The sequence below is a fragment of the Podarcis liolepis genome (genome assembly GCF_965112155.1).
Source record: "Podarcis liolepis genome assembly, chromosome: 9".
Classification (NCBI taxonomy): domain Eukaryota; kingdom Metazoa; phylum Chordata; class Lepidosauria; order Squamata; family Lacertidae; genus Podarcis; species Podarcis liolepis.
This window is the reverse complement of record NC_139564.1, coordinates 22,471,603-22,488,026: the sequence shown is the minus strand read 5'-3', so window position 1 is coordinate 22,488,026 and position 16,424 is coordinate 22,471,603. Positions and strand designations below refer to the sequence as shown.

The 16,424-nt window shown below is 47.1% G+C and overlaps 2 protein-coding genes across 2 annotated transcripts in view; one reads left to right on the top strand and one right to left on the bottom strand.

The window, feature by feature from the left end:
• Positions 1 to 7,527: 7,527 nt before the first annotated feature.
• LOC310686497 (uncharacterized protein) lies at positions 7,528 to 9,208 on the bottom strand. The gene is made up of 2 exons (XM_083460244.1): positions 8,936 to 9,208; positions 7,528 to 8,889 (listed from the first exon to the last, which is right to left on the bottom strand). The coding sequence occupies exon 2, from the start codon at positions 8,596 to 8,598 to the stop codon at positions 7,585 to 7,587; it is 1,014 nt and encodes a 337-aa protein (XP_083316370.1). The 5' UTR covers positions 8,599 to 8,889; positions 8,936 to 9,208; the 3' UTR covers positions 7,528 to 7,584.
• A 2,093-nt stretch (positions 9,209 to 11,301) lies between these two features.
• TACR3 (tachykinin receptor 3) overlaps positions 11,302 to 16,424 on the top strand; it is a 31,836-nt gene continuing 26,713 nt past the window's right edge. The window contains exon 1 of the mRNA XM_083459269.1: positions 11,302 to 12,283. Within this exon, the coding sequence (XP_083315395.1) occupies positions 11,820 to 12,283 (464 nt within the window). The 5' untranslated portion in view covers positions 11,302 to 11,819. The remainder of the gene's footprint in view (positions 12,284 to 16,424) is intronic.

Genomic DNA, 16,424 nt, shown 5'->3' with positions numbered 1-16,424 from the left:
CAGACGAATAAATGCACGTATCGCAGAACACAAGAATGCCGTCAAAAAAGAAGAAAAAACTTCCTCTCTTTTCCAACACATGAAAGAAACAGGACACGAAATTAATTTTGCAGATTCCAAATTGCTCTTTAACATGGAACATCACCACAAGAGAATAATCATGGAAGCCATCGAGATAGAGAAACACCCTCACAACATGAACAAGCGTGACGACACGTCCCGCCTGCCAGACATCTGGAAATTAGCCCTCCCCACAAAAACCGACACCAGAACCAGAGGCACACAGAACGCCATCACCAATCAACCACACCAGACCCAAACCCAGACCCTCTCCACAGATAAATTACAGACACCATCCAGTAGCCAAACCATAGTGGCACCTCCGGATGCTGCACCCCCCTGCAATCCCTACACAGATCTGGCTGGCACAGGGCACAAAACCACAGCTCGCCCCTATACACGAAGCCAAGCCAGAGCACAACTAAGTGCAGTACAGCCATCTTCTCAGAAAAAATTCTTCACAAGCTCAAGAGGTCAAGACACGAAAGCTTTAGCAACTAATCCACACTTAATGACCCTCCTAAGTGGTACTCAGAATATCACTCAAGAAATCACTCAAGATATCCCTCAAGTAATTAAGGAACAAAAGAAGAAAAGGCACACTAACCTGGGAACTTCCTCTCTGCCCAGAACGTCGGAGGCTATACACCACACCCCCTCAACAGTATTTATAGGAACTCAAACACTGAGATCCTGCTCTGTTCCAGTAACAAGAAGCCGAAAGCACCAGCCTGAAGATGACGAGTGAGACCTCGTCGAAACGTCGCCTAGACACCCCAACTCTTACACGGGAAGACACCCAAAGACACCAAAACCTGCATTCCTGTACCCGTGAAAATCTACGAAAGCAAATATATATATATATATATATACACATACATACTCTCACACACAAGAACAAGCAGGCAGAAGCTTCCGCTCTCTGGCTCCAACCAGTTTTGATGAGAACAGCTCCATAAATAAATACAATGAAAATTATCTCGACTCGGAAGCCAGGTAGGGCTGGCAAGCCCAGGAGAATAGCTTAGCACAAATAAGCTGTCACAGCAAACAAGGTATCACCGGGACATTTGTGAATGAAATAGATGAGCAAACTGTGAATCTGGAGCAGGCAGAAAGCACCCCTAGTGTGCAAGAATTTTTTCATCTGTCAAAACACCTGCCAAGAAAGACAGTCCTTCAAGCGCTCTAACCTGCGATTCAGCTGAAGGGTGGGGGTGGGTGGGGTTGGCAAGGGAATTCAAAGTGCCTATGATAGAAAATTAAACCACAAAGAGCTGGTGCAGTGAGATAAAGCCTCAGGAGATCAAGCGAGGCAGAGCTAGCTCAAATTGGCAAGTCAGGCGAGGGATTTTAGTTTATGAATGGATCTGCAAAACTAAAGATGGAATCATCATCTTGCCATTCGCTTCCTGCCAAAGGAAAGGGAGCCCTGCATTAAATGAATGAGCAGCATGTGCAAAGGTCCTTATATCTCCAAACAATGTCTGGTGAAATACAATTCCTACCAGAACTAACGAAGGCCAGCAGTGGGTAGAATAATGGGTTAGCGTCAGAGCACACAGTATTGTTCGTTTGTTTGCTTATACAGCTTATTTTAGATAATCATCTCAGCCTTCGGCACAAAAGATCCCAGAGTGGTTGGCATAAACATTTCTATAACAACACAAAATGCAAGTGCCCCCCAAAAAGAACAAAACAATAATTCAAAGAAAGCAACTCTATTCATCAATATGCTGTCCAAAAGGGTTTTGACTAGGGTGGAATTGCTCATCTGCTAGTGCACCACTGCTGGCAATGATCAAGTGCTGAGAATTGTGGTATACCTGCTAAATCATAGATCTAGTCCCAGCCATTGTGCTGCTGGTGGTAGATCCCAAAATGGTCCTTGGGACTCTACCCAAGCCACAACCCTCACTGGTCCTGCTTTGCATCTTCTTTGAGTGTTTTTGCCTGGCTGGGATTTGACCTTGAACTCTGATAATGCCTCTTGCTTGTCTAGGACAGTGAGGAATGTGTGTAGAATCTAGCCTATTGTACAAATGCAAAGTTTGCATTTGCTGCTCCACCCTCACTGACTTTTGGCCCTGCCCACCACTGGCCCTGCTCCACAATTTAACCGAATGTTGTGAAGTACAACATACACCCATCTCTTAAGGAACAGCCGTTGCCTTATACTGCACTTTGATCACTGGAAGATTCTGATGGAGCAGAATTCCCCAGGGTTCCCCATGCTCCTGAGGTTCAATTGGCCTTCACCAGAGACTGAGCCTTTGTTGTAGCAGGACCTGCCCTGTGAAACTCCCTGCCAATAGAGGTTTGTCAGGATTCGTCCCTGCCTTCTTTCAGACATCTTCTGAAAACTATATGGCTTACACAGGCTTTCACAATATGTGTTTTGTTTTGAACCACCAGTATCTACCAATGTTTTGATTATGTTCTATAGGTTATAATACAGGGTGAGTCTTTTAAAAGAGGCCCCATGGAACATGTGTACTCTGTATCCATGGGGCCTCTTTTAAAGGAGTCACCCTGTATAACCTTAATTTACTGCATTTTCATATTATAAGCTGCCTTGATAAATATATACTTGAAAAGTGTGGATTATGAAGAGTTGAATGAATCAATAAATCCCAGTCACACATTCATATGCACACGATTCTGCGTTCCAGATGACAGGCTTTCTTTGTCAAATCTCTCTCCATTTAGTTACTGATTAGTTGGAAGGTCCTTCTGATTAATGTTCCTCTTCTAATTGATAAACACCTCGTAAGCAAAAGACCTGATTGTGGCTCTTGTTATAGCTTCAGATTGTGCTGTCTCCTTGAATTTCTTTAAACCTCTCAGATGCCAACGAAGGCAGCCAGTGTTTCAACCACTTTTAATAGCAGCATGCTATGCAGAGACATCAGCAGGTGTTGACTCAAAATTTTAAGCCATTCTGCTTGACAACAGGCCTCCAAGGCAGCTGCTGACAAAAGAAAACTAAGACACAAAAAACCTGTAAAATTTGTCTATTAAAAAATGAAGCAGAGGTAACTGGTGCTAGATGTTACAGCTTCTACAGCTCCAGCTGGTGCTCTTTAAAGGTTAGTGGTGCAGTGGAGTGGAAATGCAGGAAACACAGCTCTATGGTAGTTGTTTTTTCATGGCAGAAATGATGACATCACCCACTAGAGTGTTGGAGTAGCTGGTGGCCCCTCTTTGCTCTGGTGACTGAGGTGATAAGGAGGCTTTCAAGTTTTTGTGACAGATTAGCCTAGACCAGGGGCAGGCAACCTAAGGGCCAGATGCAGCCCAGTCGCCTTCTCAATCCGGCCCATGGATAATCCTGGAATCAGTGTGTTTTTACATGAGTTGAATGTGTGCTTTTATTTAAAATGGGTTATTTGTGGGGCATAGGAATTCGTTCATTTCCCCCCCAAAATATAGTCTGGCCCACTACATGGTCTGAGGGATGGTGGACTGGCCCACAGCTGGAAAAGGTTGCTGACCCCTGGCCTAGAGGAAGCCTAAGAATGAAAAAAATAATCAAGCAATGGCTGTGTACTTCTATTCTTTCCTTTGATGCGATTGCTACGTCACACTAGCAGCTTAAACAGTAACCCTTCTTTGCAAGACTGTTTGCATTTCTAATTAAATGCTAAAGGTTGCAGTTCAGGTGGCTTTTGTTAAATCTCAGTATGTTTTCCAAGTTCATCCTATGCAATCAGAAGCAAGCCCCACTGAACTCAACGGGGTTTACCCCCAGGAAACCTGTATAGGATTGCATTCTTGCGTATCCTAATAAATGGGGAATTAGGCTATGTCACCTTTGTGTGAGAAGGTGAGAGTGAGCTACAGAAAAATCACTCTGAATCTTCAGAGGATGTGGTTAATGTGGTTTATTACAGTGAGTAACAAAACAGAGATGTTAAATTCTTATAGCAAAACGTTTCAGCTTCCCCATTCCTGAGCTACTCTTCTATGAATCAAAGGATGCTGAGACCCTTTGATTCACATCAGAGAAGCTGAAGAAGGCAAAAGCTGAAACGTTTTGCCATAAGAATTTAATATCTGCTTTGTTAATTATATTAATATGTTATCAACATAGCTCAGCTGCCTGCATTTTCGGATTGTCCTTGGGCTCGGCTCTGGGACCTGTTGTGATGACGTTGTACACTTCAAAATGAATCATGACATCATTGAGCTATTGATGGTAAGGGAAGAAACATCGCTCCCCTAGACTGCTGCAGCCAAGTGGCACAAGGTGTTTTCATCCCTGGGGAGCAGATCTTTACTTAACCTGGGCAGGTCAAGGGTCTATGACTCTCTGATCTCCCATGTGACACTGGGGAGAAGGACCCTGATCTATGACATGATGTCTCTCCTGCAGTCACTGCCCAGAGTGGTTGCCTTGAATTTTTTTGTTACTGCTTGTTGTGGCTGGTGGCATCCTCAGTCCTGGCCACTATGTTTCCTTATGATACTGGGATTGCACATGTGTAAAGCAGTTCAAAGAGACAGGTCATGGGTGTAACGGGGGGCAGGGGGCAGCTGCACCCCCCTAAATCAAGCAAATAAATAAAAATACTTAACTAAAAGTAGAAATTGTAGAAAGATTTTGACAGATTTTTCTGAGCACTTAGGGTCATAAGAAATTTAAAACAACCATTGATGAGACATTTCATTCTGAATCTGCTAGACAGAGGGTGATGACGGGAGGGGGGTGTCCTGCCCGGCCCCCCAACATAAATCCTAGCTACGCCCATGAGACAGGTTCTTGCAATCCTCATGCTATCTCCATGCTGTGAAATGCTTTACCTGCTGATTACCTTCACAACAAGCAGCTGCTAAATGCACAGGAGGTGGTCAGGCCAGAACAGAGGGTGGGGGCAGGTGGACCAATTGGCAAGGGCCTACAATTTTGAGGGGGTCAAGATTTTTGAAATGGGACCTACATTTCCAGTCTGGCCTGGGCCTATTTACAAAGCCCTGATGCAGGTCATTGGTTAGTTAGCAACCATAGTGCCATCACCTGTCTACCAAAGGTAAGAGGTAAAGGACTCCTGGACAGTTAAGTCCAGTCAAAGGGGACTATGGGGTGCAGCGCTCATCTCGCTTTTCAGGCTGAGGGAGCCAGTGTTTGTCCACAGACAGCTTTCTGACACAGTGGGACACCTTGACAAGTGCCAGAGCACGTGGAAATGTTGTTCACCTTCCCACCACAGCGGTACCTATTTATGATGTGCTTTCGAACTGCTAGGTTGACAGGAACTGGGGCAGAACAACGGAAGCTCAGCCCATTGCGGGGATTCAAACTGTTGACCTTCTGATCAGAAAGCCCAAGAGGCTCAGTGGTTTATACCACAGTGCTACCCAGGTCTCTTTTACCTGTCTACTATGATATGTTCTATGACATGCCATCTTTGTGGACAATACAAACCAGATAAAGTCCATGAGCCAAAACTTTACTGCTCTCCAGAATCATGATGTGCGACAAATGGCACACCTTTAAACTATGTGTTGACCGTGTTTGCTTTCTAATAAGGGAGAGCTCAGGTGCCAGACACCCACAACCCTTCTTTTTCTGGAATCATTTTAAAGAAATTAACCTTCCTTTCCAGGGAAGCTGTGGTGGTTGAGGTTGAGAGGCAGCAATGGGAAATGGCAATCCTATTTAATTTGTCTCAGAAGCATGTCACTGCTACCTTCAATTCCCATCCCTAATAACATCACAGTAGGGAGCAAATGAATCCTATTAAAAAAATCAATGGGATTTCCCCCATTGATTTTAGTGGGGTGTTTTTCATTGAGATATAGACTCAAGCAGTGTGGAAGGAGAGAAAAATCTTTAAATCAAGATGAGTAATTCTGTAAGTCTTGTGTGCAGCAAAAACAACCGAAACAAGTAGAGCTGTATGTCATAAACACATATACTTTGGTGTAAAGACCACTGAATTGGCTGCAGGGCTGCAATCCTATGTACACTTACTTGGGAGTAAAGCACCACTGTACTAATTGGGAACTATACATGTTTACTAGAAACTCAGTAACGTCAGGGTTTTACATAACTTTTACAGTGCAAATTTAAGAACAGAGGGAGAACCCTATTGGAGCAGGCACACAAGGCATTTAGCCCAGCATCCTGTTCTCACAGTGGCCACCCAGATGCTGTGGGAAACCCTCAAGCAGGGCTTGAGCACAAGAGCAGTTTCTCCTCTGGCTTTAATCAGACTGAAGACCTTGTTACATGCCACCCCAGTCTCCAAGTGGTGTGAGATTCCAGGGTTCATGTTACCTTTGGAAATGAGGCACAGTGGAGTCTGTGGTGTCTTTATGATATATGGTTTATTTACACATATATACAATTTGAGCCTACGACGCAGGGACTTACAGCATTGACCCTCCAAGAGCTTCTTGCTTCTCCTATGGCCACAGCAGCCTTGGATTCAAAAAGACACCAGCCATGACTCGGCCTCTCTCCAATCTGCCATATTTTACAGACTGCAATTATTTCCCTCCAGCCCACACAGTCCCCAACGGCAACCCCAAATTCCCCACTCTGCTTTGTCCCTGCTAATTATCTCAGAGCTCAAGAGTCTTTCCCTTCCTGATGACCCATCTCACTGTCTTCTTTCTCTTTTCATGCCCCATCTCTCAGGCGATCACTTGAACACAGGAAGCTGAGTCCAGCTCTTAAGAGTCTGGCTTCCAGTTTAACTTTCCAAGCATTGATCAAATTCTAACACTTAGTAAATCCAGAAATGATGAGTGTCTGGCACCCACAAGCTCTGGCACCCACAAACCACAAACACAATATTGTTCACTATTTTCTGTTCTGTCTTGAGTTCTATTCTTCAGTTGTACTTGGATCAGTCACCTCAGGAAGGGGCAATCAGACTTCCTAGCTGATAAACCTTTGTATGTTATGCATTTCGTAGCTAAATTAAATAAGGAGGGGGAGAGCCATGTGTGCCATGCCACCTTGAGCTCTCTAGAGAAAAGGTGGGATATAAATGAAATAAATAAAATACAAATAATATTTTTGCACTGACAGTCAAGGGGCTGCATTCTAACCGTATCAAGAATTACAATGACTTATACATTTTAATCTAATGCTATGTTACCCCTGGAGTATGGCTATTCACAGTGGCCCTGTGACTTTTGTAGGTGTTTTGATTAGTCCGTGACGTGCTAATTGATTTACTATCGGCAATTAGCTCTTTATGGCAGCTTCGGCAGGTCCGGCACACTTCCTCTGCGCGATTCTGCTCCTTCTTCTCCGTCACGCTCAGCAGAGTAAAACACAGCAGCAACTTGTCACTTAGTTTCCCACAAACACACAGAGCACAGTAATGTCCATTTACAGCTCTTTATTCCGACATTTCCCCCAGGGATTTCCTGGGCTCCTCTCCGCCATTACAGGCTACGTCTGTTCCCCACGGAACACAGAGTGGGACTGGCAATCTTTGCCTCAAGCTCCTCCCGAGCTTCGAAAGCTGACGTCAGAATGGTGAGGCATCATGGGAACAACTTAACCTCTTAAGTTCCAACCCCAACACCCCCTTTTGCATCACATTCTGACAAGACCTTTTTTGAGTTCAACACCTTCCCCTTTGCCTTGTGCTCCTTCCCAGCATCTTTCCCAGGCACCTGTTGAACCCCTTCAACACTCCCAGAATCACACTGTGCGACACTTTTCCACGCACCTGTGACCTGATACCCTACTGACCCATTAGGTCCAGCAGTTGTGTCTTCTCCGTCAGACTCTTCCCCCTCTGACTTGACAACCCTTCCGTGAGCTTTCTCCATTACCAGAGATGAAGCCTCACACCTGGACACTCCTTTCACAACCCTTGGAGATGCCCAAACCTGCCCTGAACCCTGATTCCGGACTTGGTCCCCATCACCGGGTTCTGAACCCTGATTCTGGACCTTATCCCCATCACTGGGTTCAGCCACAGCCTCTCTTCTCCCTTGAGAAGACTTTGCACCCGTCACCTGGTGACGTATTTCCTTTTCCTTGAAAAGTTCCTCCAGAGCAGACCCAGTAAACTGTGACCCTTGGTCGCTCTTGACCCCTTGCACCCTGGTGGAGAACCTTAGTTCCACCTCCGCAACCCAATCCTGGAACAGTTGCGCCACCTCCCCCTGTGATTTGAGAGAGAAACACCAGCCAACCTGGCTGTGGTCACCTGTCAGCGACAGCACATACCTGGTCCCACCCAGACTCTCAGACCTCTTGGGTCCTGACAGATCTGTGTGAACAAGCTCAAAGGGCTCTTTGGTTACCCTCCCAAACCCGGGAAAACCAAGCACCTTAGCACCTTTGCATGCCCTGCACCCTTGGGTCCTCCTCCCACATTTCCGGAGCTTGTACCCTTTTGTGCACCTGTGCAACTTTTGCACATGACTGGGAACCATAGCACACTGCACCTGTGCTTTCTCAGCATTCCCACCACCCTCCATAGGTGACTCCAGAACAAAGAAATTGTTCTTGCTCTTCGCCATGTTGACTCGTTGTCGCCCCCCCTCTGAAAATGGAACAGGTGTCATTTTCAAAGCACATTTTTGAACCCCTGCTTCGTTAGAGCAGATACAGATAACCGACAACTATTCAGTCCCGGCACAACGCAGATCTCTAGCTCCTCCTGTGAAGGAGAGAAAAAACACGTTAGCCAATAAAACAATTGTTCCTGTTGAAAACAGCCCTGCAGTTCCGCAGCTTGCCTATCAGGTGCTGCCTGATAGCAGAAACCAAAACACCCAGCGTGTCATCGTGTCCTGGCTGGAGTTGTTTTTCACAGTTGCCATAGAAGCAACAAACGTCCCGCTGCCCCCTCTGTCCTCGGCAGCGTCCGAAAACCGCAACATCCTGCGTTGTTCTGAAGACTGGACTTATCTCAGAGTTCCCAGACAACTCTGCAGCACGTATCTCCCGCTGCAGCAGATGGCTGGCCTTGAAGCCTGGCAATGACGAACTCCAGTGGAAAAACACTGCTCCGGGGCTCCTCCCAGCTGGCCTCCTTCTCCTTCTTCCGGAAAAGCACTTCTTGCCAGCTCCGCCCCCTTTGAACCTCCACTTCATACCAGCACGTACAGTGGAAAACTTTTCAAACTTGCCTTTGGAACTTTCCGCCCCCCCCGACTTGCTCACTAGCACTCCTTGAGGCTAAATCATCAGGAACAGGGGCTCCAGCCATCTCTAGGCTCTCAGCTTTGATCTGCCCTTGGCCTCCTGCTGAGTCTTCACACAGACGTTTCAGCACACGCCAAGCCTCACACGCAGATTCAACGCTTTCCAGGTGATGTTGCAATTTTGCATGCACACCTGCCCGCAACATGCAGATCTCAGCTCTCTCAGCTTTCTCTCTCTGCATCTTCTCCTCCAGAGAAGCAGATTGCAGCTTTCCTGCATCTCTGTCCACCAGCCCTGCACTTTCAGCAGCAGCCGCTTCGCTTGTGGACGGCTCTTTCTTGCTTACGTCCCACAAGCCAGTTGCCCAAAACCAGGCTCTCACCCTTCTGACCCAGATTTCCCACGACTGGGTGGTGAGTTCTTCAAGCTGTTCAAACGGAGCTTGAAACACCTCCTGGCCATCTGCCATGTTCTCCTGTTCTCCCCAGGGGCCCCAAGCTGTACTCACAGAAACACCAGCTCTTCCGGCTCCTGCTGCATGGAGAAACGATTTCCGCTGTTCTCAGCTCTTGGCTCCACAGCACAGGCAAACCTTTGCGTCTTTCAGCTAGCTGCTTGCCTCAAATACAGACCTCCGCTTTCGCTAACTCCACTGCCATCCGAACGCAACTTCAAAGCATTCCAGCAGCCTCTAGTGACAAGTTTACAAGCGGTAATTTATGGTCCATAACCTGTAGGTGTTTTGATTAGTCCGTGACGTGCTAATTGATTTACTATCGGCAATTAGCTCTTTATGGCAGCTTCGGCAGGTCCGGCACACTTCCTCTGCGCGATTCTGCTCCTTCTTCTCCGTCACGCTCAGCAGAGTAAAACACAGCAGCAACTTGTCACTTAGTTTCCCACAAACACACAGAGCACAGTAATGTCCATTTACAGCTCTTTATTCCGACATTTCCCCCAGGGATTTCCTGGGCTCCTCTCCGCCATTACAGGCTACGTCTGTTCCCCACGGAACACAGAGTGGGACTGGCAATCTTTGCCTCAAGCTCCTCCCGAGCTTCGAAAGCTGACGTCAGAATGGTGAGGCATCATGGGAACAACTTAACCTCTTAAGTTCCAACCCCAACAACTTTCCATAACAAATGTCTCCTTTAATTCATGTATTGCTTTGATGCTTTGAAATTTTTATATTCAGTATATTGTAAAGGCCTTTGGCTACATACAATAAAGTTGACTGTCTCCCACTTTGGGCAAAAGATTCCTGCACTGCAGGGGGTCAAACTAGATGGCCCTCGTGGTTCCTTCCAGCTCTGCAGTTCTATTCTATTCCCTCCTGTGATTTCAGGCAACTGGTATTCAGAAGCATTACTGCCTCTGACCATGGAAACAGAGCACAGCCATCATGTTCTTACAAGCATCTGATGAATTACCGGTATGTGCTTCTCAGCATAATGAATGATGGCAGGGAATGGGAAATGGTTTAACTAATGGTTCCCCCAAACTGAACACTTTGATGATCAGCACAGAAGCAACTGGACCGCTTAATCTGATTTTCTGCAATCTCAGCTCAGAAATAAGTCCCATTGATATCACTGAAACTACACCTGTGTAAAGTGAGAATAGGACTGCAGCCTCAAAGTATTATAGAGACTCCTTGATGAAACGCAGAAGGCATTTGTTTATTTGGTGTCTGTTTTTTTAAAGGACCCCTGCTCTCATCCAGGAGATTTATTTAAAGCGTTCATGAAATCACAGCGTGGCCAGGGCGTGTTAGAAAAAGTCGGGGCCGTACAATGGACTTCAGTGGAAGCAGAGTGAATATTGGAGAATATCTGCTAATGCACAGTGGATATAGAACGAAAGAACTCAACAGTGGTGCCGTCGACAGAAGACTAAGGCAGAAGCCAGAGGCCCCACGCAGCAGGAGAGACCCTGGAGAAAGTCCCAGGACCCGGGCTCAATCCCTGGTTTCTCCGGGGAGAACTGGGAATGTCTTCCTGAAACCCCGGAGAGCCGCTGCCGATCAGTGCAGACAAAACTGAGCCAAATGGACCCACGGTCTGGTCTGACTTAGTATAAGGTAGCTTCCTATGTTTCCCAAACGCGGGCAGGGCTGGAAGTATCACGGACTCTGAGGTCATGCACCTTCTCCTCCGTATAACTCCGGAGCCTCCCATTACCTAAGCGTAGACTCCGTTTCTGCCGCCGTTCAATCCACAGATCTGGTCCGCGGCCACTTCATCGTCGACGACCGCTTGAAGCGCACGCCGTTGGCCAAAGCTAGCCAAGGGGAGGGATCGCGCGGCGGATGGAAAGGTGGGGAGGGGGAGTGAGAGAGCTCTCCCCAGCCTATGAAGCCGAGCAGCTTCGACGCCGGATTCACAGACGCCTATAAAAGTGGCGCCGGCAGCGGAGCGCTCCCCCTTTCCAAACAGCATTTCTGAGCAACCCAGAGAAGCGCGCGAAGAGCGCACTTGGAGACGTCGCGGATCCTCAAGCGGCTTTGCCCCCACCGCCGCGGGGCTGTTGCTTCCAGGCGCGCCCACCCCCTTTTCTTGCGCCTTCCTTCCGGGGCTGTCCAGGGTGGAGGGGCGCAAGACGCGCGGTTTCTCTGCCGGGGAAGGCGCTGAGGAGTGAGATGACTTCGGTTCCCGCGGCCAACTGGAGCGGCGGCGGCGGCGCTGGCGCGGAGCTGGGCAGCTGGAATGAGAGCGTATCCCCGACGGCCGGGAACTGGTCGGCGGCCTCGTTCCCGCTGGCGCCCGCCGCCAACTTCTCCAACCGCTTCGTGCAGCCGTCGTGGTGCATAGCGCTCTGGTCCTTGGCGTACGGCGCCGTGGTGGCCGTGGCCGTGTTCGGCAACGTGGTGGTGATCTGGATCATCCTGGCGCACAAGCGCATGAGGACGGTCACCAACTACTTTCTGGTCAACTTGGCTTTCTCCGACGCCTCGGTGGCCGCTTTCAACACGCTGGTCAATTTCATCTACGCGCTCCATGGAGACTGGTACTTCGGAGAGGCCTATTGCCGCTTCCAGAACTTCTTCCCCATCACCGCCGTCTTCGCCAGCATCTACTCCATGACCGTCATTGCGGTGGACAGGTGAGGAAGGGGCGGGCGGGAGACGCGAGGAGAAGGCAGGCGGGAGAGGTGGGTGCGCCCCGTCGGAACCTCCGTCGCTCGCTCCGTTTGGGTGTCACTGCTCAGCTCGAGTCCGCGCGAAAATCTGGTTGTCCCTCCCCCTCCCCTCCCCCCCCCCACTGCCTTTGCTCTCTTTTTCTGCACGGTAAAGGGACTGTGGTGTATATCTTACCAGCATCTTTGAAAGTTAATACAGCAATTGCCCAAACTGGACCAAAAGTCGGGTGTTGTAAACGCGCCTGGCCACGTGTTTCTAGGCTCTCCTAAACGGGGAACTACTGGGTCTCCCCCCCCCCCCCCAGGATCTGATATTCGGGGGTTTACCGCGCCTGTCCATGGAGGCTCCACTTTATCTCGGCTTTTAGTCATTGTTACCTACGTACATCACTTACCCTTTTGACCATTCCCGGCTCCCCTCCGCCGCAGTACACACTCCCTATCAAGCTTGTGAACAGTACTAGATCAGCTATAATCCTGTAGTAAAAGTGTATTTATTTTCGCGTTTTCTTTCTTAAGCCTGATTATCCCCTCCCTTTCCCGGCCCTTTTCAAGCCTCGCTGCGTTGCTTGCCAGCCCTCCCTCGCTGCTAGAGGGTCCGCTCTGATCAGGCGATCCGATCTGCGCAAGCGGTTCAAATCTCCCTCTTCTCTGTATTCTTACGATTATGATTATTTTCGCAGCAGTCATAGGGGGAGAACCATCTCTTCAGAGACAGTGGGAGGAGTTGTTTTTGCCCTGCATTTTAGAAATTGTGTTTTCTGTTGCCTCCGTCATTGCAACTGTTGAGGTTAATTGATCGCTTCCTGCCATTTTTCTCTCTCTTTTTTGTCAATGAGCTACTTGTGGCTCTGGGCGGTCTAGTGGGAGTGTCTAGGGCGGCTGTGGAACGTTCTAACAAGCGCGCGAGTCTCCTTTGGATACGTTCGGAGGGTTCCGCTCATGAATGAGATCGGCTCCATCACTTTGCTTGGGTGGATGGGAGCGTGCTTGAGAGAGCCACCACCGCTTGTCTTTCATTTTGTGCTGTTGTAGGTTCAGAGAGTTGCTGCCATTTACTGCGTAAAGGACACAAACTTCGGATTCTCGGAGAGTCCGAAGCAGCAGGGCACCGATCCCTTGTTTTATTGCTTGATTTCTTTTCTTTTTTTAATGAGAGTTTTAAAAAATCAAATGAGTTCTGGAAGTAGACTTCCAAAGATGGCGAAATGCTTGGGAAACGAGCCTGCTTATTGGGCAGGCTCCCCTGATTACTCCAAGAATGCCCCACGGATGGGTGTTAGAATTAATTCATTATCTGATGCAAGCAAAAACAGGCTGTGATCATTCACTAATGAGGGCATACATTCTGTGTATGCATGCTCATAGGAAAGCTATTTTTATTGGTCAGTATCCAACTAAAATATTTTTTTAGCAGATCCTTGATATATTTTCAGTATTCAGTAAGTTTATTTTTTCATGCATTTATTTATTTATTTATTTATTTATTTATTTATTTATTTATTTATTTATTTATTTTGCTAGTGCTCCATAAAAGGCCAGTCACCTGGGTGCTATTCTTCTTTGGCCAATGAGTCATTGCTGAGCCTGCTGAGATCAGGCTAAGGTTTACCATGGTGAAAACTTTTCTCTCCTCCTCAAGGAGCCGTTATCTCCAGTCAAAACAAAAGCTCAGAAAAACCTCCTCTGCGTGGGATCAGCAATGGTACACTTGGACGAAGTGCAATAATAGCTCTTCAGATAATTGCTTGGCTGGCTTCCCACAGGAGTTGCCCTGAGCAGCTGAACATAAAAGAGACCAAGCAGAAGACAAACAGCTGGTGTGAAACCTCAGCAAGGCAGCTTTCAACTCCAGTGGGCCATTTGGCACATGGCATGGCAGTAAACTTTGGTTCACTATAGCATAGGGCAGCCTTCTTCAACACAGTGCCCTCAAGATATTCTGGACTACAACTTCCATCAGCCTCAACCAGCATGACTAATGGTGAGGGGTGTTGTAGTTCCAACATAAGAATCATAGAAGGGCACCAAGAGTCATCTAGTCCAATGTCCTGCAAACACACAATATATGAATATAAATGTCCATAGTTTCTCTCTTGCATTTTGTGGCCTTTGAAGCACACTGTTTACATGTTCCCTTCAGTATGTGTATGAACGTGTGTATGTGTCTAAATATATAATGCGTGTACACATTCTGCCAACTAACTTAATGCATCTGATGAAACATTCTGTTGCCCATGAAAGCATCATAAAACCACAGGGCTCTTTGCTGATTTGACTGCAACTGGCTAGCATGGTTGCCACAGGCAATTTGGGTGGATTTTGTGGCACAGGTTAGGTTGCTATCAGTCCACATATTGCACACTGCTTACAGATGATTGTGACTAGGTAGATTATAAATGGTCAGAAATAAATAAATATTCTTCTAAAGGTGAGAAGTTGTCCTGGATTGATTCTCACATGTCTAGCAGATTGCTTCTTCCTTGAACTGCATATAGTAGTCATTCCTTGGTGCAGCAACCAAGGCATATGATCTAAAACTTTCGCTTGACCTGTTTTTATTGTATTGTGTACTGATTAACTCCCCCGGGTCCGATAGCTTTTCTTGGTGTTCTGCTGCTGTGCCTTGCAAAAGGTGGGTCTCACCTGCTGAATCAGATCTGATCAGATGTGCAGGAAATCTGAAGAGAGATTTTGCTTAACCAAGCTTCAGTTCAGCGAGTCAGATTGAGTCAGTGTGGTGTAGTGGTTAAGAGCGGTAGATTTGTAATCTGGGGAACTGGGTTCGCGTCTCAGCTCCTCCACATGAAGCTGCTGGGTGACTTTGGGCCAGTCACGCTTCTCTGAAGTCTCTCAGCCCCACTCACCTCACAGAGTGTTTGTTGTGGGGGAGGAAGGGAAAGGAGAATGTTAGCCACTTTGAGACTCCTTCGGGTAGTGATAAAGCAGGATATCAAATCCAAACTCCTCCTCCTCCTCCTCTTCTTCTTCTTCTTCTTCTTCTTCTTCTTCTTCTTCATCTTCTTCGTCGTCGTCGTCGTCGTCGTCTTCTTTTCTCAAGGCACAGAGACAGAACAAGAAAAACTCTCAGACCCAAGGGAATTAATTAGTAGACAATACAATCAAAATACAGATCAAGTGAAAGTAATTCATTTTGTAAATCTTAGCCACTAGCACAGATGGATTAGAATCCTGATAATCCCAGATTTCATTTTTAAAAATGATGGGGAGGGATGAGTCTTCATGCCTGTTTAAAAGGAGTGAGGGATGGTGTTTGCCAGATCTCACATAGGACTGAATTCCACAACTGCAAGAGACTGAGAAAATCTGTGCTATATATCTCCCCTCTGTGATTTGGCATCTATCAAGCTCATAAGTGATTTGCAAAGCATCTAAATGTGATGCTCTGTCTTTTGATGATTCATTTGCATTAGGAAACCAAAACAGCTGTAGCTTTCTTGTTTTTGGTCATAACTGCATGAAATTTGAAGAAGTGGTAGCCTCCCAAGAGGAGAGAAACCTTGCCAAGTTTCAGACAGGTAGCATAGCGCCAATGTTTTATTGTGGTAGCCACCGTTAATGTTTGATTCCCACCCCCCCTCAGGCACTGTGATTGCAGAGTGTTTGGTGAGATTCTAGCTGTGGATTGGAAGCTAGTTGTGGTGAGCAAAGTCCTCCTATTCTCCTCACACTGACATTCATGTTAAATGGTGTTGTAATTAATAATTAATTAGAATTAATTAATTAATGATTACTAATTACAACACTTTGGAGACAGGCTACCAGGGCTTTCTTACAGAGCGTTTTTCAGCTCTGGAGCACTCTGGAGTGCTCCAAATCATTCTGGGTGGGCCTGACTTGCTCCAGAGCAATCCACAAGTGATTTGGTTGACTTGATTGCAAAGTCCTAGCATTTATTGGAACCCACAGAACAGATGGCTGTGTTTGCTTGTGGTGTGTGTGTGTGTGTGTGTGTGTGTGTGTGTGTGTGTGTGACTTCACAAAAGTTTCTCCCATTTGCAATGTGCCCCCAAAGGTTGGTGGCCTCAGCCTTAATGGTGTTCCAAAATACACTGCCTGCTTCTCCTGTCTAGAAGATTGAATC

What these genes read in the sequence shown, in the direction of transcription:
- LOC310686497 (XM_083460244.1), bottom strand. Translation starts at nt 8,598, where the DNA reads ATGACACCTGTTCCATTTTCAGAGGGGGGGCGACAACGAGTCAACATG.